General features: G+C 40.0%; 1 protein-coding gene across 2 annotated transcripts in view; it reads left to right on the top strand.

Annotated features, from left to right (window-relative positions):
• DNAH6 (dynein axonemal heavy chain 6) overlaps positions 1–27,171 on the top strand; it is a 229,344-nt gene that overhangs the window by 73,240 nt on the left and 128,933 nt on the right. For both annotated transcript variants that reach the window (XM_047745429.1, XM_047745428.1), the window contains exons 19-35: positions 650–862; positions 1,556–1,648; positions 3,037–3,156; positions 5,270–5,450; positions 6,344–6,440; positions 9,066–9,285; positions 10,759–10,923; positions 11,006–11,119; positions 12,257–12,382; positions 12,462–12,617; positions 13,117–13,278; positions 16,824–16,961; positions 19,533–19,700; positions 20,577–20,725; positions 22,392–22,499; positions 25,368–25,923; positions 26,737–26,859. In XM_047745429.1, the coding sequence (XP_047601385.1) occupies positions 650–862; positions 1,556–1,648; positions 3,037–3,156; positions 5,270–5,450; positions 6,344–6,440; positions 9,066–9,285; positions 10,759–10,923; positions 11,006–11,119; positions 12,257–12,382; positions 12,462–12,617; positions 13,117–13,278; positions 16,824–16,961; positions 19,533–19,700; positions 20,577–20,725; positions 22,392–22,499; positions 25,368–25,923; positions 26,737–26,859 (2,889 nt within the window). The remainder of the gene's footprint in view (positions 1–649; positions 863–1,555; positions 1,649–3,036; positions 3,157–5,269; positions 5,451–6,343; positions 6,441–9,065; positions 9,286–10,758; positions 10,924–11,005; positions 11,120–12,256; positions 12,383–12,461; positions 12,618–13,116; positions 13,279–16,823; positions 16,962–19,532; positions 19,701–20,576; positions 20,726–22,391; positions 22,500–25,367; positions 25,924–26,736; positions 26,860–27,171) is intronic.

Below are 27,171 nucleotides of genomic sequence, written 5' to 3'. Positions count from 1 at the left end.
TTGTGTTTATAGACTTCACATTCTTATGCTACCCTACTCTCACTCTTTAGCAATTTATTTTTTTCCATTTTTAGCAACTTATTTTTTAAATTTAGCTGAATCTTCTTGCTAGCTTAAGTGACAACCCAAGGCATCTGTCCTAGGTAAGCAAATTCTCAGGTCCTGTTTTTTTGTTTTTGTTTTTGTTTTTGTTTTTTTTTTGCTGTGGAGAAATCTACAGATAACAGTCTCTTCCCAAATTTTGAGTTAGTTGTTTGCCCTCCAACCTCTAATTTTTGATGGGATCATTAGAAGTAATTAATTTTCAGTTTGTCCAGAATTTTCCTTTTTTAAGAGCACAAGTGGTATTCTTTCCAGTTCTCCACATTCCTGAATTGAAGTCAGAAGCCTTGGGCTATGTTTTTAAGGTAGGGGAGGTGGATAGGGGGATGGGGTAATTGGGTAATGAGCATTAAGGAGGGCATTTGACATAATGAGCACTGGGTAGTATAGGCAACTGACAAATCATTCTACCACTGAAACTAATAACACACTATATGTTAATGAATGAAAGAAAGGAAGGAAGAAAGAGGAAATAAACTCATATATCTATAGTAAAAAAAAAAAAAAGATAAAAAGCATGGTGCCTTTGAGACTGTTTGCTTTCCAGCTTCCAGTTATCATTGACTTGAGGAACCCAACTTTGAAGTCAAGACATTGGGCAGCTATTGAACAAACAGTTGATGCCTCCCTAGTGGACCTTGAAATTCCATTAACCTTGGAGAAGCTCTCTGAGTTGCGTGTTTTTGATTTTGCCCAAGAAATCCAGGACATTTCTGGACAGGCTTCTGGAGAAGCTGCCTTAGAAACAATTCTTAAAAAGGTAAATCTGGAAAATATGTTCTGAAGATCAAGGACTGTATAGATTTTCATATTTAGCATGAAGATCACCAACTTTGGATTCCTCTATATGGGTTTTTCATCATTGCACCTCTCAATTTCTCATCAGTCGTCCTTCTGTTGTTTCCTTACATTTATTATCATTATTATTGTCAGCAACACTTTCATCAGTATCCTCTTTCCACTTAGTTTATAGTCCACTTTGATGACAACAAAGTTTGATATTTACAGGCTTATATGAAAAACCACATTCCAAGGAAGATCTTTTATACCAAAATATATCATCTTTCAAACTACCAGAAAAAAGTAATAGTGTGAAATGCTACAAGACAATGAAGAGACTTCCCTACTTAAGCTACTTACCTCCTTACCCTAAAAATACACACATACCCACAAATCACCTGAGTAAAAAGAAATAGTTTCCTTACATTTAAGGCATAAAGTGGTAAGGGATGGACATTAACATATCACACATTATTTATATGTATTTAAATGTTCATCAATAAAATTTAGCATATCAGTATCGTTTAACCAGGAAGAAGATTTCAAGAATTTTAAAGGCAGTAAAGAGGAAAATGGGATGATTATGGAGTTTTCACTTATTTTATTCTACTTGCATTTATTGAATACCTAAACAAATTAATTTTGGAATCCTAAGAATTGAATTATTTCTAAGGTGGAGGATTCTTGGAAAACAACCGAATTCATCGTTCTCCCTCATCGTGACTCCAAAGATGTGTTTATCCTGGGTGGCACAGATGACATACAGGTAGGGTAACTGGGTTATGGAAAACTCATGGTAAAGATTGGTCAGACCTACTCCTGAATCTTCTATGGGAGATTATGATGAAGGAATGAAATATGAGAGTTACTAAGAAAAAATCTAATTGGAAAGGCAAAATATGAATATGAATAATTGACAGATATGCTTGTACATGAAGTATTAGCAAAGCAATAAAAGTGGCATACATATGAATTATAATTGTATACTTAACAGTTGAAAAGTTTAGAAAAGCAAGAGATAATTATAAGCTGAAGTGATCACAGCATCCTTCCTAGACCAGCCAAGACATGCTGGACCTTAAAGAATAAATGGTATATGACAGACATAGATGAGAATGAAGGGCATTTCAAACCATTTAAATGAGGCAAAGAAACATGAACAAGCATTTCAGGTTTATACTGCATGAAGAAACTAAGTTCACCTGAATTTTTCTGAGATAGGAGTAGATGGCCATACTCTCTGAAAAATGAAAGAAAATAAATCTAATCCATGGGTTTGGAATATTCTTAAATGATTTAAAATTCAAACACATATTTGTTTAGCAAAAGGATCTGTATCTTACGGCAAATTTAAAAAGCAAAGCCTTGACCCATTTGGGTGTACCCATATGAGAACTAATGATGAAATGGCTTTGCCAGGTGTAGGTTGGAAGAGCAAGACCAGATGTTACTGTTGGCAGTAGATGAGAGAGCAAACCTAAGATGAAAGTCAGGTAGAAGCAGGCCAAGTGATGCTGGGTGATGGGACATCTGCTCTCAAGAAATTTATAAATAGGGCAATTAAAATCCTTTAGATTAACAGACACATTTTTTAGAATTCACATGTTCTGTAAAGATTGCTGTAGTGTAAAGGGGAAAAGTAGGGGAAGGAGGTAGAGGGAAAACTGTTTATAGTCATTCTAACCTTGATATGAATGAGTTCAGTTTCCCTATTCCTCAAGATAATTGAGATAAAGCAATGTTTCACTGGATAGAGAAGATACCTAATTTTGCAAGTTTTGAGTACTTTGAGAAATAAAGGCTTAGATGACCAAATGGTATAAAGAAGGTACCAGGTACCTTAAAGTACGGGGAGAGTGGAGAAGAGTATTGAACCAAACAACAACAACAAAAAATGTGCCATTAATAATTACAGAAATAGGCAAGATTTGGCAATCAGAAGTCTCTCAGTGACATTTGAGAGAACGTGAGAGTGGGTTGTGAGGCACTGAAGTGGATAAGGAAGGGAAGCAGATGGGTAGGAAACAGTAGGCTGGACAAGGCTATTTATTCAAAAAATTGGACTTTGAGTGGACTCTTGGGATTAAACATCTGTAATTAACTTTGAGAGCACAAACTCATGATGCTGCATGTTTTTTTCTTCTTTATTTAAAGGTTCTTCTTGATGACAGCACCATCAACATTGCAACCATTGCCTCATCACGTTATGTTGGCCCATTGAAAACTCGAGTGGATGACTGGCAGAAACAACTTGCCTTATTTAATCAAACACTGGTGAGTGAAGGCAGTTTCAGTTCATGCACTCAGAGAATTGGAGAGCCACGGTACTTTAGAAATCATTTCTTTAATCATTTAAATATGATATAGTTTAGAAATAAGACTTAATTGTTGACATTTTATTATATTCAGAATGTAAGGAAAATGCAAATATACTAAGTTCTTCTTTATATGATTATGCCATATCATATTAATTATTATTGCCATGAAACAAAATATCACAAACTTGGTGGTATGAAACAGTCTATATTTACTTTCCCACAGTTTCTGTGGGTCAGGGATTCAGGTATGGCTTAACTGAATCTCCTACTTAGGGTCTCACAAAGGTTCAGTCAAGATGTGGGCCATGACTTGGTTCTCATCAGAGGTTCAACTCAAGGAGGATCCCTTTCCAAGCTCACTCACATTGTTGGCAGAAACCATTTCCTCACATCTCTGGGATTAAGGGCTTCAATTTCTTGCTGGCTCTCAGGTGGAGGTCATCCTCAGCTCCTCTATGTTGCCCACATTTTTTGTTTACTTATAAATCTATAGTTTTATTGAGACAAAAGTGACAATGTGGTATGAAATTTACATTTAAACCAAGTTTTCATAAAAAAACTAACACCTGTCTGAAAAGATTTTATAATGGAGTTCTAGATGCTGGTCTAGATGATATGAACTACTGATGGGTATCATGATTCAAGATAGCATTTTTGGTATTTGTCAATTCCTAAGATTAAAAAAATTCTTTTTGTTTTAAGGTGATCACTGCCCTAGTATGAAAGCTTAACCTTTTTCTGAGACCGGGACTTTTGAAATCATTCAACTCTTGAAATGATTCAATGAACTTGTGTTGTCACTAATTGAATCCTGCCACAAATTGTTTCAGAATTCAAAATTCAAAAAACAGAGAAGCTCTAAGAATTTTTCACCTTAAGAATATACACCCTTGTCTTCAGCTCTTCTCATTCTCCCTACACCACCCTCTTTCCCTCCCTAAGTACCTCAGCCAGTTGATATATTAAACTTTGTAATTGGAAAAGAAAGGTGCATACACTCCAGTGAAAGACGGTCTCCTCAACCGGTTTCCATCCCAAAATGGCAGGCAGCTTTGGTACCTTATTAAGTGGCTTAAACCTTTGCTGACAACAGCTTTAAGCTCAGGCAGGGAACACCCGGGCTTCTAAGTTTCAGGTATTCACAGCTTTTAGACAACCTCTCACAGTACCACAACAACCTCGTATTTACTGGAAAAACACACACTGTTGCTTTAAGTCTCCTTGGTACCCTTCCTTGTGATACCCCTTTCCTTTTTATTTTATTCTACTTCGGATTACCCCACAGTAGAACAAAAAATCCATTTATACTGACCTTACTTTGTTCCCATCCAATCTCTTTCTTAGACTGCAGATTTTTAGCTTGACCTAATTATGCTTAGATTTCTAAATATTCTTTTTTAAATTTTTAAGATTTTATTCATATATTTGACAGTGACAGAGGTAGCGAGAGCAGGAACACAAGTAGGGGGAGTGGGAGAGGGAGAAGCAGGATTCCCGCTGAGCAGGGAACCCGATGCAGGGCTTGATTCCAGGACCCTGGGATCATGACCCGAACCAAAGGCAGACGCTTAACCCACTGAGCCACCCAGGTGCCCCACGTTTCTAAATATTCTAATATGAAAAGTTATCTGTACAATAATAAAGGCACTAAGTGGGAAAAGATCTTTTGTTCCAACTTTGTTTCATGGAGATCATTTTTAGGAATCTACCCTCTTTGATGAACCCTTTATAATCTGACCCCTGTCCAGCCTCCTCTACTGGGCTAACCCCTATGAAGGGAGGGACTATAGAGCAAAGTAATGTTTTCATAGGGGGCCCTTAAAAAAAGTTCCAAATGGTGGGGACTATCCAAAGAATTAACTGGAAAGTAAGAGACTTGAGATAAACCAGGGAGCGCTTGTGACACTAGGGCTCAGGCATAACCCCAAATCCGGAGTGAGAAGTGAGAAACTCTCACAGATGTTGGGCCGACACATGCACTGGCAGGAGGCATAGAGACCGTGAGAACTAGGTCCCGACACTGCATTTCTGGGGTGAAACATTTGATGATGCCCACATTTTCCTCCTAGGAAGAGTGGCTAAACTGCCAGAGAAACTGGCTCTACCTAGAAAGTATTTTTAATGCTCCCGATATTCAGAGGCAGCTGCCTGCTGAGGCGAAGATGTTCCTGCAAGTGGATAAGTCGTGGAAAGAAATCATGAGGAAGGTGAACCGGCTGCCTAACGCTCTTCGAGCAGCGACTCAACCAGGTATAAAACAAAATTTTAAAAAACAAATAAAGAGACTTTACAACCATCTATAAGATTCTGGCAATATGGGGGTACACTCAGTCCTTGTTGATTCTCGTCAGCATTGATGACCACGAACAGTTGTAGTGCATTCAACACTCTTGCTGAAAAATGTGAACTGAGCACTGTTGTTGCTGTTGTTGTTAACTATTATCGCTGTTATTATTACTCGTCAGCTTAGTTCATAATTTTGGCACCCAAGAATCTGATTATTTCTGCTCCTCTTATAATCTGGGGATTCTGCCACAGAGTATCAGTGAGGCCTGTGTGTCACAATTTGACAACAAGATATATATTCACATTCAGTTGACCCACTCTGCTAAAGCTCTCAGACTTAGAACCATAAAAATGTCCCCATCTGATTTTTCATTAATTCATGAAAAACATTTGTGATGGAGGGCTCTTTTGACACAGTTGAGTGGCATTTGATCAGAAAGCAGCAGGAAAGAGGGAGTGAGACACGTGCAAATCTGAGAGAGGGTGTGAAAGGCAGAGAGAAGAACAAAGTTGAAGCCCCAGAGTGAGAACACACTTAGCGTGCGCAATGGTCTGTGCTTGGGTTTGGCTTTGGTTCTTGCACCAAAAAAGTGGGGTGCGCCAGCTAAAAATTGTTGCAGGTTGAATACTTGCTCGTCTGTGGTAATTATTAAAATTAATATTAGATAATGTTACTAAAAGTAACAGTTAACATTGTTAGCCAACCTCCCACAATTTATGTTTTTTCGACCATTTCTTATCAAATAAAGGCAAAGCTTTAAAGAATGTTAATGTCATATTTTACTTCCACTTAAAATGGTATTTTCTATTTATTTTTAATACAATTTTACCATTACCTTTTCCCGCCCAATAAACAGGACTTCTGGAGACTTTTCAAAATAATAATGCATTACTTGACCAAATTCAAAAGTGTCTAGAGGCATATTTAGAATCAAAAAGAGTCATCTTTCCAAGGTAAGTTTATAAAGCAACCTATGATATTTTTAGTAGTGAAAACTACCCATTAATTTAAAAGGATATACTTAAAAAGAAACCATAACCTCAAAACATCAGGGAACCAGAACAAGAATCAAGAAAGATATGATAGTAGGCCGATCAGTCCAGCTGGTATCTTGATTGGGGAGTGTAAGGCTCAAGAATAGAGGTCAAGTATTTGGTGGAGGACTAAGTGGGTGAGTACCCAAGGTGCCGGAGGGATTCTTGGTCTCAGCATTGTTTCATTGTTGGGTGCACGTGTGTGTTTCTGCCTGTGTGTATCCGTAGATGTGCATGTGAAAAGTCAGAGGACATTTTTGCCTGAGCAGGTTTCTTTGGATTAATCAGTGACCTAAGAGTGTCACTGGAGAAGTTGTCTAAGAGATCTTTTCACAAAGGTCCAAATGAAATTTTTTATTCATCTCTTTATTCCAAAAACATACCAAATGTGCTAAGTGCTGAAGATACAAAGAAGAAAAGGCTGGATTCCCGCCCTAATGGGGCTCATGGTTAACAGGTGAATAATCATGTAAATAAACCATTATAATATAGTTTTTTTAACACCAGGATAAACTACGTGATGATAGCCAAAGCTCCCAGCTTCAATCATTAGGGCATACTGTACTATAAGACAGGGCAAAATGGTTCATCTTCCCTGGTATTTTCCTGTTAGTTGTTAAGGAAATGGCCATTAAGGTCTGTCCTTGGACAAGCACTGTGGCAACCAGGGGTAGGTACTTATCTGGGTTACTTGGTTGGGAGGGATTGTTGCTGGGGACCAGGACTTGGTATGAGTGTGCACGAGAAATCCAAGATCCAGAAGATTTAGTTGAGTCTTAACAGAAGTGGTCAGGCTTTAAGAATACACACAAATCTTACTAAAATCTTACTAAAACATCAATTCAGGCAACATGGAGAAAGATGAAAGACTTTGAGGTTTGGAATATGCCTTTTGTCTGTTTCACTCTTAAATCAGTGGTTCCCAGCTTGAGTCTCCCAAAGCCAGAGAAAATCTGTACACTACTTTTGATACTTAAAGAAAGCTAGAAACAAATTCACCTGTGATAATATTGACCACCGAAAAGCATCTGCTTTTATTTGTTCTTTCGCTTAGAACTGCGTGAACTAGTTCTGCTATATGTGTTCCATCAGGAGGCTCTATGTGGTGTTGATTTACCCTGTAGGCTTTCATGAAGACATACTGTGAGCTGCAGACCAAGGTAGCTCCTGGTAGCAAGATGAAGACAGTACTGTTCCTGCTCTCACACTGCTCATGGTCCAGTCTTTATAGTTGTCTGTTTCATTAGTTGAAAGAGAGGCGTGGGCACAAATTAATTACTACTGAATGGTAAAGAAGCAGGACTGAGTCCAACCAAAAGCATCTTTATTTCTAACTAATAACAGCCTTTGCATTCCCATCCAGGGGCCCTGGACAAAGTTTTAAGCAGACTTCACAAATTTTCTGGTCATTCTCAAATAATAATATAAACAAACAAAAACCTCTTGTCACCTCAACCCAATAAATGATCTCTAATAATCAAACTCTGAACTCCTTTCAAAGTGAAAACTTCCCCCCTTCTCTGCCCAAGCCTGTTGCAGGTCTAAAGACTTTAGTGATAATGAGGATATGTGGGGACCAACCCCCCCCCCTCCCTATGAGGTTTCTGAGGTCTCCAGGTTTGGGGCAAGGAGAAGAGAGGCAAGGCAGCAGAGCAGCCTGACCTACCTGGCCCCCTCTCTTCCACTTGGGGCCTGCCGTGGGCTCTTTTCCATCCGTTCCCTTCTAAACCAAGGGGTTTCTCATAGGCAGCTTCCTCCACTTTAGAGGTGAACTGTCTTCTCTGACCAGGCCCTTATCCCTCTCCCTCATCCGTGGGCATCCAGGTATGCCCCCTCTCCAGTTCTCTTCCTGTGGTGTCTTCGTGCCTCCAAATGGCCCTGGTGGGCAAGATCTAATAAGATGCCACGCAGGATCACGCGAGTATGGCCCACATGTGGATATTCACAGAACCAAATAAAGCTCCTATAACCACCTGTCCATCTACCCAACACATTAGGTATTAAAAGTAGGGACGTGTGGGGTGCCTGGGTGGCTCAGTGGGTTAAAGCCTCTGCCTTTGGCTCAGGTCATGATCCCAGGGTACTGGGATCGAGCCCCACATTGGGCTCTTTGCTCAGCAGGAAGCCTGCTTCCTCCTTTCTCTCTGCCTGCCTCTCTGCCTACTTGTGATCTCTATCTGTCAAATAAATAAATAAAATCTTTAAAAAAAATAAGTAGGGACATGTAAGGTAAGGCTAAGTTCTAGGGAAAACAAATACTATATCTTTACTCTAGAACAAACCAGGGTCATAGGAAGAGCTGGCATTTTTTATAATTTTTTGAAAAGTATCTATCTTTTATGTGTCAGGCACCAATTCTAGATGTCTGAGATGCAGCCACTCTAGTCTCCATAATGGCTGTAGAGACACCTGGTCTCCCAGGAAACCCAGGACCAGAAGGTTGGAAGTTTAGGAAATCAGTGACTGGGAAAGAGATAGGGCTAAAGGATTTATCTTTCATGTCGACACTTTCAAGTTATATTTTAAGTATTTTCTTTAATCCAGATTTTACTTCTTGTCAAATGATGAGCTTCTGGAGATTCTGGCCCAGACACGAAATCCCCAAGCTGTGCAGCCACACTTAAGGAAATGCTTTGACTCCATTTCAAAGCTTGAATTTGCTGTCATGCCTCTTACTGAAGGAAAAATTCCTGGTGTGGAAGGAGAGTCAGAAAAGATTTACACTAATGATATTTTAGCAATGCTGTCACCAGAAGGAGAACGGGTAAGGTGCTTTTTGTTTATGATTCTTTATAGGGAAAGCTTTGTTGCCATTCCAGGGTAGAGGGTAGAAGTGTACTTCTTGTCACTCTAAGTGTTCATCACGGGCTACTGCATCGTACTCTGCGGCCTCAGCAGTTTCAAAGATAACGAAGATGAGATGTTTGCCCGCAAAGGGGTCTAGTGGAGCTACAGTCAAACAAACAATTGAAAAGTACCACAGTAAGTGCGGTAACAGAGGTGTGTGCTTTGTTCTTGGGAACAGAGTGGAGGTAACTGGAGCCCAGCCTTATTTAGCTCTCCACAAGAGGCAGAAGAGTGAGCTGGTTAAGAGCACTGGGTCTACTGCTGGCCACCTGGAACCAGGTCCCATCCCATCCCATCTATAAAATGAGGAATAGTAACAGGGCCTGATTAATGAGATGCTGAGGATTTTCAAATAGTATTTGAAATATTGTGTGTGTGTGTGTGTGTGTGTGTGTGTGTGTGTGTAAAACATATAATTCTATGTAGATTACTCAGAACTGTACCCAGCAGGTGCTATGAAAGTGTTAGTTGTCATTGTTGGCAGTGGTGTATCCAGGACACTGCACAATGTCTGGTGTGCAGTAAACACCGAGGGAGTGAATGTATTAGCAAACTGCGGAGAACCACAGGACTTCACAGAGAGAAATCTCTCTCTCCCGCTCTCTCTCTCTACCCCCTCACCTACCTACCTATCTCTCTCTCTCTCTCTCTCTCTCACACACACACACACACACACACACACACACACACACACACACACACAGAAGCAGCCAAAGAACATGGAGCAGAGACATGGGAGGGAGAGCATTCCTTACAGAGGAAATGTGTGGGGAAATGCTGAGGATTTCAGTCCAGTTAGAGCAGGAAATGTATCCACAAGAGTGGCAGGAACCTATAAACATTTTACTTGTCCTAAATTGACTCTCTTGCAAAAGAATTTGCTCATCACTAATACGGAAGAAGAGAAAGGGGAGGACCACAGCTAGGACCCAGGGAAAACATGGAAGTTAAAGGGAAAGTGAAAGATCTAAGAGACCCAGACAAGCAAGGCAGTCAGGTCACTGGAAGTCTAAGAAATAAGTATGTGTAGGACTGAAAAATATCATTTGGACTTGACAACTGAAAGAACATCGGTAACCTTAATGACCTTACCAGGTTTAGAGGAAGAGTTGGGGCCAAAAATCAAATGGCAGTAAGTAGGAAAAGAAAGTAAGGGAATTCATGTAGTCAGTATAGTCGCATATACTCCTTTTTTCAGGGATTTGGCTCCAAAGGGAAGCATTTAAAAAAAAAAAAAAAAGAGTAGAGATGTAGAGTGGGATATCAATAGAAGGTTCTAGTATTTGTGGTTAAGCTTCAGTGTGTCAGGGGTCTGTTATAGAAGTACAGAAGATGTACGGCTGGAAAGTGCCACACTGAACATGTTGTTATTGCTCTGACTCTTCTCTAGGTTAGCTTGGGAAAAGGCCTGAAAGCCCGGGGCAACGTGGAGGAATGGCTTGGTAAAGTGGAGGAAGCCATGTTTACGTCTCTGCGTCGCCTGTGCAAATCTGCCATGGCTGACTATCAGGGGAAACCAAGGACAGCCTGGGTGATTGCTGGCCACCCTTCTCAAGTAACACACTCCTTAAATTTCCACCTCTGAGTGCATTTCTGGTGAGATGCATCACACACTTAAGAACAGTGTTTCCATGCAGGTGATCCTGACCATTTCTCAAATCATGTGGTGCCGTGATTTGACTGAGTGTCTGGGAAGAAAAGGTGTTAATCACATAGAGGCCCTGGAGGAGTTTGAGAAAGTAAACTTCGAGGTGAGATGTTTAACAGGATGGCATTGAACATAATGCTGTGCAGGATGCTCTCAGTACATTTTTTTGATGTGGCTGATGCAAGTCGCGTATTTCAGAAATTTTAATACTCTGACCTGACTTACAAAGCTTTGGGGTTCTTATGAAAACCATTTATGTTCAGGTTTTCTTAGGAACACTACTTTGATATTTGTATGATATTTGTAAGGATACTTATAAAAATAGGAGGAAAAGACCATTTACAAAGGAAAATCTCAGGATTATAATGGTTTGCAACATTTAAGGAGACTTTGTATTTAGTAGGTCTTGGATATCTCTCACAGAAGATTATTCAATCCAGGAAAACCCCAGGATTCCTATTCTTAGGCTCAAGATGTGCTTTTCTACTATTCTAGAAAATCCTCAGACAGCTAACAATAAAACAATAAATAACTGAATCTAGTACCATTCTACAAGAATTTTTAAGCTATAGTTCAGGAATGCCATTTTACAACTATGCCTAATCTTTAACTCAAAATTTAATTCTACTTGCAAGTAAGTTTGCATTTTTTAAAAATTACCTTTGAAACAGAAAAGGGGAGAAACAAGTTTCTTGAGATGAAAGAACCTATCTCTTGAGGACCTCATAGGATTTCATGTCATAGGGGCACCTGGTGGCTTAGTTGGTTAAGTGGCTGCCTTTGGCTCAGGTCATGATCTTAGGGTACTGGGACTGAGCACTGCACTGGGCTCCCTGTTCAGTAGGGAGCCTACTTATCCCTCTCCCCCAGCCCTCAACTGTGGCTCACTCTCTCTCAAATAAATAAATTTTTAAAAAAATTTTAAAAGAAAAAGATTGAACTGTTTAGGTGAAAATTGGGAGCACAATCTGCCCAAAAATGCTCTCATTGAATCAATTATTGGCTGATTTAAAATGTTCAGGTTTTCTGATTATCAGAGGAAAAACTACCCCTGAAAATGAGGAGTACTTCCTTAATCATATTTAATTTTTAGGGAGGACAATCTCCTCTAGAAACATTGTCTTGGCAAATGTCTACTCCAAATTTAATAGCAAAAAATAGAAAAAAAACGGTAAAAAAAATTATATATGTAAGCTGATTATTGAAAATTGATTATGACAGTTTTTCTTTTGATTTGCAGAGATTAAATGCCCTGGCGGTGATAGTTCGAGGTAGTCTTCCAAAATTGCACAGAAACATCATAACTGCCTTAATTACAATTGATGTACATGCAAGAGACATAGTCACGGAACTTGTTCAAGCCAAGGTAACTTTTATTTAAGCAAAATCATGTATTTCTTCCTGAAATTAGTGCATTTAATATACCTATCATTGTTATCACATAGGTAGAGGAGATTGATTCCTTCGACTGGCAGAGACAACTGCGCTATTATTGGGATGTAGATCTGGATAATTGCGTGGCTAGGATGGCACTCTCTCAGTACACGTATGGCTACGAGTATTTGGGTGCATGCCCAAGATTAGTTATTACTCCTCTCACGGTAAGTTAGTGATGACAGGTTAATCGTGACACATGCTCTCTTAAAATAGTCTTGGAAAGGGGCACCTGGATGACTCAGTTGGTTAAGCATCTGCCTTCAGCTTAAATCATGATTCCCAGGGGCCTGGCATTGAGCCCCAAGTCGGGGGAGTCCCTGCTCAGCAGGGGAGTCTGCTTCTCCCTATCTCTCAGCCCCTGCTCGTTCTCTCTCTCTCTCTCTAATGAATAAGTAAAGTCTTTAAAAACAAATAGTCTTGAAAAGTTCCATCCAAAAAAAAACAAAAAAACTTCCCTCCAACCTTAATTCTTCAAAGGATCTGCCATGAGTACATCTTTGTGAAGCAGAGATGTGCGTCATTGATCATGTGCCTGAATCTTTGAGTAAATCTCAAGTGCTGTAAACTCTTTCATAGAAAATAATGACCCTCTCCCATAGAAAGGAAGGGATCTATAAATTGAGTCAGTTCCCTTCAACAATGACAGTTTCTGTGTTTCTTCAGGATCGCTGCTACCTTTGCCTCATGGGGGCTTTGCAGCTCGACCTGGGAGGCGCGCCGGCTGGTCCCGCTGGCACTGGGAAAACAGAGACGACCAAAGACCTAGCTAAAGCTCTTGCCATCCAGTGTGTGGTCTTCAACTGCTCCGATGGTTTGGACTACAAGGTACAGGTCCAGCATCTGAACACTACCGTGAAGTGCCTTATGGGCTTACTCACTTGCAACCTGGCCTGACAAGGGGTGATGGCAAGCAAGGGGGGAAACGAATAGGACAAGGGATGGTCAGAGTGGGATAAAGAGAACATGGAACAGGAGTCAACCCAAGGTGAGTTGAATGGTCCAGGTAGGAATCAAGGCCATTGAGGGATCTACTAAATGGTGGCAAAATTAAAAATCTTTTCATGTCACTAAGTAGAAAAAAGTGAAATGAGATACAAGATATAATAGCAGGGACATCTAAGAACAAGGAATAAGTTTACAGGAAGAGAGGAGCAACTCAGAGAGATGTCTATTGAAAATGAAATATGTAGGAGGTGAGAATTCACGGTAAGATTTTTTAGTACAGTAGTTCTCAAAGTTTTTGGTCACAGGACCCCTATGCCTTATTCCCCTTTCAGGTTTTCTCAACACAAAGTAACATATGAAACACTTTATGAAGTCCCCCAATTAGGAAATCTGTTTAGCTTTATTTAATTCAGCAAATCTATTTAAATAATAAATATATATTTATTATCTAAAATATATTTGACCATGGGTGCCTTTTGGCCACTAACACACAGAGCTGATAGTCTCATTTTTCTGAAAGTTACATGAATGCTTATATAATGTCTACATTTAGAATACAATCATTTAAATTGTCCAGGTAAGCTGTAATTCATTCATTTTTACAGAGTAAATCATACTTATTGTTCAGAAGCATCTTGGCAAGTCAGTGTTTCATAGGACATGTTCTTTAAAAACCCTGCTCCTTTTTTCAAAATTTAGGGGGAAAAAAAAGGTTACTGGGGATGTCTTTTTATTAATAAACAAAAAACTGTGGGAGTGCAACACAGGCAGGAAATAGTTTGTTTGTTTAAGATTTTTATTAATTTATTTGACAGAGAGAGAGAGAAAGAGATCACAAGTAGGCAGAGAGGCAGGCAGAGAGAGAGGGGGGAAGCAGGCTCCCCGCTGAGCAGAGAGCCTGATGCAGGGCTCAATCCCGCGACCCTGAGATCATGACCTGAGCCAAAGGCAGAGGCTCAACCCACTGAGCCACCCAGGCACCCGGCTGGAAGTAGTTTTACAGGAGCAGAACAAAAGAGGAATGAGAGACTAGAAAATCTTGGGAGGGTATAATCAGGAAAGGTGACCCCTCTCCCTTCAGAGCAGGTGGCAGAGGAAAGAGTTTGGGAAACTGCTGTCAGCAATCTAGGGGAGAATTCATGCTCCCTAACACCTCACCTTTGTGCTCCCACTACTATTAAGTGACCTCATTATCTCAGCAGAGAGATGTCAAGTTTTATGATAGTGATTTTTTGGGGGGGCCATAATAATTTTGGTTGTTTTCAATCTTTTCAACTCAAAATTTGAATTTATACCTCCGAATCCATCTTTTAATGATTAGATAGTCATCACTTAGGCTCAGTCATTCCTGGGAGCTGTGCATTCCCCAAGGCTCGAGTGTGTGCTGTGTGACACTTAAAGCTACAGGATGCATATACATGATTCATTTATCTTCGACTCTAGAGTAGGAGTCAGCAAACTTTATAGAAAAGGCCAAGTGGTAAATATTTTAAGCTTGCAACTTGTCATTCTTTCTGCTGTTGTGGCATGAAAGCAGCCACGTACTGTATGTAAATGTAATATATCATGAAAGAACATGGCTGTGTTTCACTAAAATTTCGTCCACACAACAGGTGTCAGGCCAGAGATAGCTGAGGTCTGTAGTTTGATGATCCCTAAAGTACCAATTATATTCAACGGTAAGAAATTTAAATATTTATTCTTATTTATACTCTACCTTGTTCATAAGGATCTATTACACTAGCCCTTTAAGATTAAAGAAATATTGGGGCGCCTGGGTGACATAGTTTGTTAGGTGTCGGACTCATGTTTTCAGCTCAGGTCATGATCTCAGATCATGATCTCAGGGTCGTGAGACTAAGCCCCATATCAGGCCCTGCACTTAGCCCGAAGTCTGCTTGGGATTCTCTCCCTCCTGCTTTCTCTCTAAAATAAATAAATGCAATCTTAAAAAATAATTAAATTGAATTAAAGAAATATCTACATGTGGAAAAATTCGAACTGTATAGAAAGATCCAAAGTTAAAAATAACAGATTCACATCACCCAGTTCTACTCTCCAGAGATCAGGTTTCTGATTGTATTTGTTTGTTCATTTTTACTTCTAGTGACTGCTATTATCTATAAGAATTTGTGTCTATTACAGTATCTGTATTATCTGCCAACTTATGAAATCACGATTTTATTAGATATAACCTTCCAACTTTTTGTTCCAACTTCACTTTCTTTCATTAGTTTATATAATTTTGTCTTACCATGTCAAGGTTTATGAAGTTGCACTATTCTAAAACTATAATCATGCCTTCTTTGCTTTGTCTGAAGGTTGAATATAAAAATGTAAACCCATTATATAGTACTTACAATATCAAGGATGATTCATAATGGAATTTAATGGAATAATCAAGCTCATAGAGAAGAATTAATGCATACTTCATGAGCACTGCCATTCACAGGAACACATTCCAAGACAGATACCGTATAATTTCACTCATCTGTGGGATTTAAGAAACAAAACAAATGAGCAAAGGGTGGGGGGAAGAGAGGCAAACCAAGAAACGGACTCTTAACTATAGAGAATCAACTGATGGTTACCAGAGGGGACATGGGTAGGGTGATGGGTGAAATAGGTGATGGGGATGAAAGAGGGCACTTGTGATGAGGACAGTGTGATGGATGGGATTGTTGAATCACTAAGTTGTACACCTGACACTAATACTACACTGTCTGTTAACTAACTGGAATTTAAATAACAACTTAAAAAAAAAAAAAAAGGAGGGGCGCCTGGGTGGCTCAGTGGGTTAAGCCGCTGCCTTCGGCTCAGGTCATGATCTCAGGGTCCTGGGATCAAGCCCCGCATCGGGCTCTCTGCTCAGCAGGGAGCCTGCTTCCTCCTCTCTCTCTGCCTTCCTCTCTGCCTGCTTGTGATCTCTCTCTGTCAAATAAATAAATAAAATCTTTAAAAAAAAAAAGGAGCACATTCCAAGCATCAGGATTAACAGGTCGTTTTTTAATTTATTTTCAGCTTTCTTCTTCTAAAGCAGTGTTTTTCCAGCTTTACTGTGCTTGTGCATCACATGAAGATCTCATAGTGCACATTCTGATTCTGGAGGTCTAGGGGAAGATCTGAAATTTTGCATTTCTCACATCCCCTGGGTGATGTCAGCTCTCACCGGTTCTCTTCGAAAAGCCAAATTCTAGAGCAGTGTTTCTCAAAAGTCTTAACTCTGGACCACCGGCATTATCATCACATGGCAACTTGTGAGAAATGCAAATTATCAGGCCCCACAGCAGACCTACAAAGGAAGAAAGTCTGGACCTCTTATAAAAGGCACTAACTTCTAACATAGCCCAGCATTCACATAAAACTAAGCATAAACCTAACGTAAACATAAAACACAAAGTTGAACGGCAGTATTTCGATTTCAGATGATGGGGCGCTTCTTCAGTGGTCTGGCACAGTCAGGGGCCTGGTGCTGCTTTGATGAATTTAATCGAATTGACATAGAAGTTTTGTCGGTCATTGCACAGCAACTTATTACCATTAGGAATGCCAAGGCTGCAAAGGTAAGGTATGAGGCAATTGTCCATGGAAGTAGCATTTCTTAGGTCTGTAAATAGCTGACAGCATGTTGCATTTTAGGAAGAACAATGCTAACTTTAACATGTCTACCCATGTTTCCAGTATAATTGGTGAGGACTACAGCAATAAGACATAGCTGATTGAATTAATTCCTCATCCAAGTAACACAGAAACAACTATATGTCAGATGCTTTGTGGGGACCTGGAGATACAGAGATGGTGACACTCAGTCTCTCCCCTCAGGAACTCTGTTCTTCCCACCCCCAACACACACCTCCCTGCATGCATGTGCACACGCATCCGCTCACACCCTGTCCCTGTCCGCTCGACCTCCAGTTTTCCTCTTCACCCTTCTTGTTCTTGCCTTTGACATTTACTTCTCTGTTAGGTTTCTCCCCTGCACCTCTTATGGACTCCACTGCCTTCATCACGGCCCCAGGCTCAGCCTAATGCAGGCAGAAAAATAAAAGAGGAGTCTTGCATAATCCCAGGCTCTCAGCCTATACAAACCACAACAGGCTTGCCAGTTGTTTAGTATTTAAATACTTGTTGCCCTGAGTCCCTAGAAGGTCCCTCACCACTACCTTGTCCCCTTCCTAAAGAGCACCGGTTCTTTGCTAGATCCAGCCATGAGGGTTCATCCTGGTGTAGCAGGGGGGTGCTCTGGACCCAGCTGTAGCTCTAGGGTTGGAGGCCATTCTCACTGGAAGGTGCCCTGATAAAGAGTTGCTAAATGTTTTGATTTTCACCTCTGCAAAAAAGCAAATAATAGAAAAAGTAAAAAGAAAGCAGAAATTGGACTTCAATGAGTCACTAAATTGTACAAGGCATTGTACTTTTCATTTATTTCATTTTCACACCACACCTACATTAAGTAGAAGGCATTTTCCCAAGATTATAGATGAAAGGGATTCAAAGAAATTAAAAATATTTCTGGGGACACCACAAACCAAGATAACTAAATCTATGTGACCCTAAAGTCTGAGCTCCTTCAACTACACACTCTCCTGCCTCCCACATCCTCAGAGGAGGCCTGTTTTAAATGCAGGGACCTCCAGATACAGCATAACTCATAAGTTACTATTACCTTGCTGAGCATTTAGCTGAGAGCAGAGCATGGGGAGTAAGAGAGAAGGACTAACACGAATGGAGGCAGGACAGAAGCACTGCCAACTGTAGGGCACTAATGTGAGAAAACAGGAAGGGAGGAAGACATCTGAGATGGGTGGAGTGGAATTGATCCCCTGGAATAGATGAAGAATAGCACAGCAGCTATTTAATGGCCTCAGGCCTGGTCTCCATTGTACTGCCCAGCGTTTTCTCCTCCTGGCTACGACACATCTCCTAGTCTTCCCTGTATTCTTTGTGTTTGCTAATAATGCCTTCCTCCCATGGCCCAGTTAGAAACCTGGCATTCATCTTGGATTCCCATCCCCCCCCCATTACCATCAACCCGAGAATCTAAGCCATCATCAAGTCCATTTAATTTTATCTGCTAGATGCCTCTCATCACTGATGGTAACTCCATAAATCTGGATCTTGTCACTTGTTCAATAATAATTCCCTACTTGTTCCCCCTCTATAGTTTGTCCAGCCTCCCCACTGCTACCTTTGATCCTATCACTCTTCCCAGCATTGTTCTCTGTTTCCCCCAACCACAGGACAAAAGTCTAAATTCCTTAGCCCAGCAGGTAAGACTCTTCTTGATGCTCAGGCCTCGGCCTAGCTACACTTTCCTCTTGGAACTTCACCCTTTAGTAAAGTGAGTATCTGGTCATTTCCTGACCATGCGTGGCTCCCTTTGACCAGATGGCTCCCCCTGCTTGTCCACAACAAATGCCCTTCTTCATTCTTCAGGCCAAGCCGGCTTTCCCGCTCCTCCTACACTTGATCTTAGCCAAAAGGGCAAGAAGCGATTCCCTGCTCCTCCTGTGGGCTTTGCACACACCTCCAGTGGGGCATCTATTGTAGTGCTCAGCCCCAGGTTCCATATCTGCCACACTATAGGCCTGGGAGCTTCTTGGGGGCCCCCCCATGTGAGTCTTCCTCAGCTCCTCACCTCCACACCTAACCCTGTACCTCATCTGCAGCAGATGCTTGGCAGTGTTTGCCCTTGAATGAGAGTGGAGGCGGGGTGCCCGCCCCAACAGTGGGGCCTCTCACACTCAAGGACTCTGATCCCCTTAGAATTTCCTGGGGAGAAAGTAGGGGTGGAGAAGGTTTCAGGGCCATTGCATCTAACTTGAATTGAGGAGTCTCAGCAAAAGAGGTTGAGGCCTAAAATATTATAGGACTGGGCCAGAAAGGGACAATTTGGGCAAAGCAGGGTCAGAGAAGCAAAAAGTAGGAACTACTGAGCCCAGCAGAGATTGGGGGTGGGTAGTACGGAATCAGGAGAGAAACGTTCTGGGTTGTCCAACAGCAGGATTCACTGGGCTGGTAGTCTTTGCTTGAATGTTCCATATACACGTTTTATACTCAAGCTGTGCTTATGTGAAAGAATTTCCAAATATCTAGAGAAGTGTTAACTTGTATTTTCTCCTTCTTTCAAACAGCTGTCTAGATTCATGTTTGAAGGGCGGGAAATCAAGTTGGTCATGACTTGTGCAGCCTTTATCACAATGAATCCTGGATACGCGGGCAGAACCGAATTGCCAGATAACTTGAAAGCCCTGTTTAGACCCTTTGCAATGATGGTTCCAAATTATGCTTTGATTGCAGAGGTGAGCTTCACATTATAAAGCAGAAAAAATTTAAGCATGTTTTACTTACTATTTGATTCTATTGAAGGAGGAAGTTTCCTTTATGACTACACCCTGGCAAAAGTTATACATTACTCTTCAGCGTGGATGTGACTGTTATCACACAGAATGCTTTGGTGTTTTGCGCGTGTGTGTGTAACTGCTACATCCCCAGTGCCCAGAATGGTATCTGGAATATAGTAGGCCCCTAAATCTGAAATAAATCGACGAATTTAATTGTCTACCTCATTTCATATCCCGATTCTGAGGCCAGCTGCAGTGATTTGAGTAGGTAGTGGATTGAGGAAAGGTTCCACACTCACCTCCAAGGTCATCACCCAATTTATTTAACCAAGAATGCAGAAATTTGTCAGAAGCCAAGTAGCCTCTTAGGGCAGAGGAAGGCTGCAAATCTGTGTAGCTTCCCTTGATACTCAGGAGGCCTAAAGGGAGCACCCAGCTGTCACTGATTCTGTCCACAAGGTGGTGTTCGTGTCTGATCGGAGAAACTCAAGTCTTGCCTTTGTACACAGGCCTTACAACACCATCCAGCCTCTGTGATATGAACATTTTCAAACAGGGGGCTCTACTGTTCTTGAACCCAATGTCACTAAGGCCACATCTTTTTCTATAGAAAGGAAACAGAATCACTGCTCAAGCATCCCTGTGTAATATCCCACCTTTCACCTTGTTGTAATACAGAAGACCCTTTTCCTTTCAATCTTCAAATTTCTTTGTTAAATAATGTAACAACTCGGAGAGGTATAATGCCTAACATAGATTTTGCATACATTGGTATTCTTATATATCGCTGTCAATACAATATAAGAAGCATTGCATTGTACTTTCCCCTTCCAGGTAATTCTATATTCGGAAGGATTTGAATCCAGTAAAATATTAGCAAGAAAAATGACACAGATGTATAAGCTTTGCAGTGAACAGCTCTCTCAGCAGGATCACTACGACTTTGGCATGAGAGCGGTGAAGTCTGTACTGGTCATGGCCGGGTAAGAAGCCAAAGGGGTCAAGAGTGAAATTCTAAATCATCTAAGTAAAGCAAATGGCTAATTCACCACAGCTCTTGAAGCAAGATAGAAGGTGACTCGAAAATGTGAGCTGCCACTGCCATCATTTTACCTTGACACTCCCACGCCGCAGCCAAATGGGGCCACTCTCCTCCTGGGTAGTCCCAGTTGGCCCTAGACTTAACCGGAGTCTCTCAACCAGGCTTTAGCTAGCTTTCATTTCCCCTGAACTCACTGCATACGTTGAGGGTTGCTTTTTGTTTTTTGTTTTTAATTTTATTTTTTCAGTGTTCCAAGATTCATTGTGTATGCACCACACCCAGTGCTCCATGCAATAGTGCCCTCCTTAATACCCACCACCAGGCTCACCCATTCCCTCACCCCCGCCCCTCTAAAACTCTCAGTTTGTCTCTCAGAGTCCACAGTCTCTCATTGTCTCCCCCTCCAATTTCCCCCAATTCACTTTTCCTTTCCTTCTCCTAATGGCCTCCATGTTATTCCTTATGCTCCACAGGTAAGTGAAACCATATGATAATTGATTTTCTCTGCTTGACTTATTTCACTTGAGTTTTAGCTACAAAAGCCTTTACCACCGTGAGATAGGATGACTAGACTTAAAAGGCACCGTTTGTTATGCACATACAGTAAGTTAAGTCATACCGTCACCTGAGAAAGCCTGAAGCCTTGAGAGAAACTTCAGTTTCCTCCTTGTGCCCTCAGTCCAGGCTTCTGTCCTAGGCTCCGCCTCTGCCTTTCCGGTATGGTCCAACCCTAGCCGCTTTGTAGTTTCTAGTAAACCAGCTTTCTAGTTTTCTTCTTTTTAAGCCCCAACTTCTCCCTTTATAACCTCTTGAAACCTCTACTTCTGAGGGATTCTTCATCCAGAGTCTCGGAGGGAATCTACCTTCTCTCTAGTCCTTCTTTTTAGGCCATAACTTACTAGCTTGGGCTCCACACATCCAGGGCCCCTTCTCCAGGCCCCTAGGCTCCACACAAATCTCCCTGCCCTACTCTGTTCTTTCTTTCAACCTCCCAGATACAGCACTTTACCCTTTTATAAGATTGCCATGTAAAGACCAGGGACACTGAGGGGTCCAGATATACTTGCACTTCAGTAACACAACCACAGGCCAGCGGGCAGGACAGACACAGGAACAGTCATCTAGGACACAGTGCATGGGGACAGCCATAACAGGGTCAAGCCCAGGGTTTGCTGATGAGAGCCACAGAGGAGCTTTCTGGAGGAGAGAGTAACCGGGCTGGGTTTTGAAGAAGAATTAAGAGGTGTCAAAAGAGCAAAGCAGGACTTTCTGGGCTGAGAGAAAAGAAAGTCACAGCGATGTGAATCATTATGGTTTATTTGGGAAGCTGTAAATTCAGGTTGAATAAAGTCTGGATTGATGCAGGGAGGTTGAAAAAATACCTTTGTCATTCTCAAAGCCTGTAGCCAGTGCCTGATCTGTCCTGTGATCTGATGGAGACGGACAGTGGGCATGTAAGGAAAAATGATTCTCTCCTTTAGCAGGAATCCACAGGGGGTGCCTTCCACAGCTTTTTGCAAGTAGACTCCCTAACCTATAGGTTTGGAAAATCACGCTCAGAAGTACTGGGTTCTTGCAACATCATCTGATCATCCCTTTAAATTTAGGTCTTTAAAAAGGGAGAATCCAGACCTAAGTGAAGACGTGGTATTGATAAGAGCTTTACGAGACTCCAACTTGCCAAAATTCCTAACAGACGATGCTGTTCTGTTCAGGTAAGTTTCTAGATGTTACAGAATAAGGCATAGCGGCTGGGTGGAAGTAAAGGATAGTCTTCTCTTCAGTTATGTCTGTCTCTAACAAGAAAATAACATCCTCATCTTTTCTGGAGATACTTATTACAGTTTTAAAAATACTAGTTTAACAAACTGAGGGTTGCTGGGGGTTGGGGAGTAGGGAGAGGGTGGCTGGGTAATGGACATTGGGGAGGGTATGTGCAATGGCCAGTGCTGTGAAATGTTTAAGCCTGACGATTCACAGACCTGTATCCCTGGGGGAAATAATACATTATATATTAATAAAAATAATTTAAAATACCACCACTACCAACAGTATAATTACCTAAAACAGAAAAAAAAATACTAGTTTAAAATAAAGATCCTAAAGCTTAAGCACCAATCATTTCTTTTTTTCACAATATTGGTCATTAGGCTGTGTGTTATACGAATTAGCATTTGGTTACAAGTTCTGATCTAAGAGAAATTCCTGACCCCAAAAAACCAGGTTTGGGGCTTAATATAAATGTGAGGGCTTTTATCTATTTCTACTTTTACCATTAAGTTTTATGTTTATCCAAGTCATCTATGTATATAGTTGTAAAAAGTATAATAAATTAGTCTCATGAGAAACTAGCTCCATGCCCTTTACCAATTCCCACTTCCCTAAAGGCAATCATTTTTCAATTCTTTTATTTGTTTGTTTTGTTATTTCCCTCCATAGTTTTAAGTACTGTATTTATGCTATTTCTTGATTTTTCAGTTTTAGATATGCTCTATAGAGTAAATGGGAGATGAGGGTATGCATGTGGACCTCTCACCTCCCCCTGCAGTTACGTTGCCATCTAACTAAAGCTAAATGTCCAGGGTTCCCATAATTTATTACAGCTATATAAATAGTATCCACAGCTGAGCTATGTTTCCCTTGTTTTTATTATCCTTTCCCTACATCTGTTAATTTTCTTAGTTTTTATTTTTTAATTCTTTACCTACTTTCCTACAAATTTATCAGTAATTTATTTCCAAATTCTCTCAGGGTATGTGTAAATCTCCTTTAAAAAAAGAAAAGACCTTCAATTATATAAAACATTCTACCAAATTTATCTCCTTAGAGCCCTCTGTCCTCCTGCTCTAATCTGCACTGCTTGCCCATTACCCTGCTGTACATTTTTCATCCTGGGATGTCCATTTATGACTATGCTGGAGTTCCCTTTGCTCTTGTCCTCTGTCAGATCTTCTGATTTGCTTTTGTCCCCTGTCAGATCCTCTGAGTAGACACATGTCTACTCCCCTTTGGCAGAGCACAATGATGAAAATTCCTATACATTTATCTTTCCACACCTGTGATACCTCTATAATGAGATTCTAGTAAATTTCCTAGGTTTTATAGAGTATGGATATTTTTAATTTAGATAGATTCTATTTGGATATTGTCCAATGTAGATATTGGACAAATGTAGATATTTACATTTATATAAATGATTTTATGATAATACCTACTTCCTTTTGAATGTTTCAGAGAGTGACCAGAAGTCATACACTATTTTAATATGCATTTCTTTAATTATTAGTGCCATTAAGCATTATTTCTTGGGTTCATTAGTCATTTATATTTATTATTTTTAGGGCATATTTCTATTGTGCTCTTTTTCTTATTGATTTGTAGGAAATCATAAACTTTATCTGGTATAAAAATTGGAAATACTTTTCTAAAGCCTTTTATCTCACAGTTTGTGGTTTTTTGCTTGTTTGTTTTTATTTTTTCACTTTATCAACTTTTTAAATAACAGTTGTAGATTTCTTGTCTTCATTAGAAAGAGCTTCTTGGATGGGCTAGATGGGTGATAAGTATTAAAAAAGGCGGTTGTTTTGATGAGTACTGGTGTTGTATGTAAGTGATGAATCACTGAATTCTACTCCAGAAACCCATATTGCACTATATGTTAACTAACTAAAATTTATTTTCAGAAGATTTTTGTTTATTTATTTTAAAGAGAGAGAGAGAACATGAGCATGGGGAGGGGCAGAGGGAGAAGCAGACTCCCCACTGAGCAGGGAGACCTGATTTGGGGCTCAGTCCCAGGACCCTGGGATCATAACCTGAGCTGAACGCAGACACAACCAGCTGAGTCAGCCAGACACCCCTAATTAGCTAAAATTTAAATCTAAAAATTTTTTAAAATAAATAAATAAAGTAAAAATAGAGACCTTCTTATTTATTTGCAATTTATTTGCAACACCACAGTGTTGCAAAATATATTATATTTTCATCTAGTATTTTTGTCATTTATATGGAAGTCTTTATTATATCTCAAATGTATTTGTGTATATAGTATGAGGTAGGGATTTAGCTTCTTTTTTTACCCATAGAAACATCCCATATTGTCTGCTTCTCATAGAAACAGTTAATTTTTCCTTTATTCCTTTTTTTAAAACCTACTATTAGTTTCTATTTCTATTTCTATCTTATTTTTCTGAATATCCATACAGTAATAAGCATGCATAAATGCTTTTGGAAAAAATTGGGATATAAATATAATTTTTAAAATAAACTGATAAATTAATCACTTTCTATATATTTGATACTATGCCATGTACTGTGGACAATACAAACAACATAAGAGATATTCCTTACCTCAAAAACTTCCCAATATACTTAAGACCATTTGTCTACTGTACAAGAAACAAAAAAAAATCATACACAATTCAGAGAAATGTTAGATTCTGGTATAACACACAAGACAGACTAGTACTGTGCGTGTTCAGAAGAAAAGATTAAGGGGAAAAGTAAGACTCATTGTAATCAATGATTGTAATAAATATTGAGAAATATCAATGATCAATGATTTTATTTTTGTTTTTTTTCAGTGGAATCATATCTGATCTTTTTCCTGGAGTCCAAATTCCAGAACATGATTATGGTATATTGCAGTCAACAATTATAGATGTCATAAATAGACAGAATCTTCAGCCTGAGGCATGTATGGTTAAAAAAGTGATACAGTTCTATGAAACTATGCTGGTAAGACACGGTGTGATGTTAGTTGGGCCAACAGGAGGTGGCAAGACCACAGTTTACAAAATACTAGCAGAAACTTTAGGGAATTTGCGAAAACTTGGTATAGACAATCCCTTTTACCAACCAGTTAAAACTTATGTTCTTAATCCTAAATCGATTACAATGGGTGAATTATACGGCGAAGTTAATAATGTAACCTTGGAGTGGAAAGATGGTCTGATGGCACTAAGTGTCCGAGCAGCTGTGAATGACACTTCAGAAGACCATAAATGGATCATCAGTGATGGGCCCGTGGATGCTCTTTGGATTGAAAATATGAATACAGTGTTGGATGATAACAAGATGCTTTGTCTGGCTAACAGTGAGAGGATCAAACTTACACCTCAAATCCACATGCTTTTTGAGGTAAATACATATGTCTTACTGTGGTGTGAAATCATTCATTAGACTGGCATGCTATCATCAATATTTTTTTTCTTGCTGATAAATTGTTTACTATCTGTAAGGCCTACCATGGTGTTTTGTTTACATACTAAATTGTTTACATCCTTATTAAATTGTCCTTTCATAGTAGAGTGTGCATCCTGAGAACAAAAGACTCTCAAATATTCCTGTCTCTCTATAAACAGGAAATACAATAAATTCTATCTTCCTCAGCACTTGTTTCCTTTCTTTTGGAGATAGTTAATAAATATATTGATGATGTTACATGATTTGAAATGCTTTCCAAGTTTAAAAAAATTCTATTAAAAATTTTTTTTTAATTAAAAAACGTTATATTTACTATGAATAAATTATCTCTCTGTGGTATGAATATTTGGTGAAGGGATTGGAAAAGGATTGTGGACCTAATTGTGTGGTATTCTGGACGATACCACCCCTGCTGTACCCATTCATCAAACATTGATTGAATGCCTACCGTGTGCTAGGCATTCAGCTTGGTATCCGATATAAGAATGAAAAAGTGAAGAAGACAAAAGTGAAGAGGATAATGCCAAATCCTTATGGGAAGGATTTGGCATTATCCTCTTTAGGGTTTTTTTTCACCTTATGCCTCACTTACCTTTCTTCCTCCATTTTCGATTACTTAAGGCTGTCTGTCTCCCTTTCCTACAAAGCCTTTCAGTGTTAAGTTTAAACATGTGATCCATTAGCATTAAAGGTGAAGAATTAGGAAGTATTATTAGCTATTTTTTGTTCAACTTCCTTCAACTGCAGGTGCAAGATCTAAGGGTTGCCTCTCCTGCAACAGTCAGTCGATGTGGAATGGTGTTTGTGGATCCCGAAGAACTGAAATGGATGCCTTATGTTAAAACATGGATGAAGAGTATTTCTAAAAAAGTAAGTACAACCAGATACACCATAACATATCCGTCTGTCAGGATGGAGGCCCTTGCCTGCCCAAACTGTAGTAAATTAAGAGACTTCATTGAGCTTCATGGAGGGAAATTACAATACTGAACCTACTGCCTGTCCCTAAGAATTCTTGAGAACCTCCAGAAATGTTTATATCCTCCCCAGATCCGTCCTCATTATCTGTTACCTCAGCCTGCCCCGCTGCCTCGCCGCTCTGATTCCTGGCCACTCTGCCTGGCTTCTCCCCAGATTGGTTCCTCTGCCTGCAAGCACAAACGCTTCCTTAAGTCCCCCAAA

This window comes from Lutra lutra, chromosome 9, assembly GCF_902655055.1.
Source record: "Lutra lutra chromosome 9, mLutLut1.2, whole genome shotgun sequence".
Taxonomy (NCBI): domain Eukaryota; kingdom Metazoa; phylum Chordata; class Mammalia; order Carnivora; family Mustelidae; genus Lutra; species Lutra lutra.
This window is presented reverse-complemented; position numbering and strand designations above follow the sequence as displayed.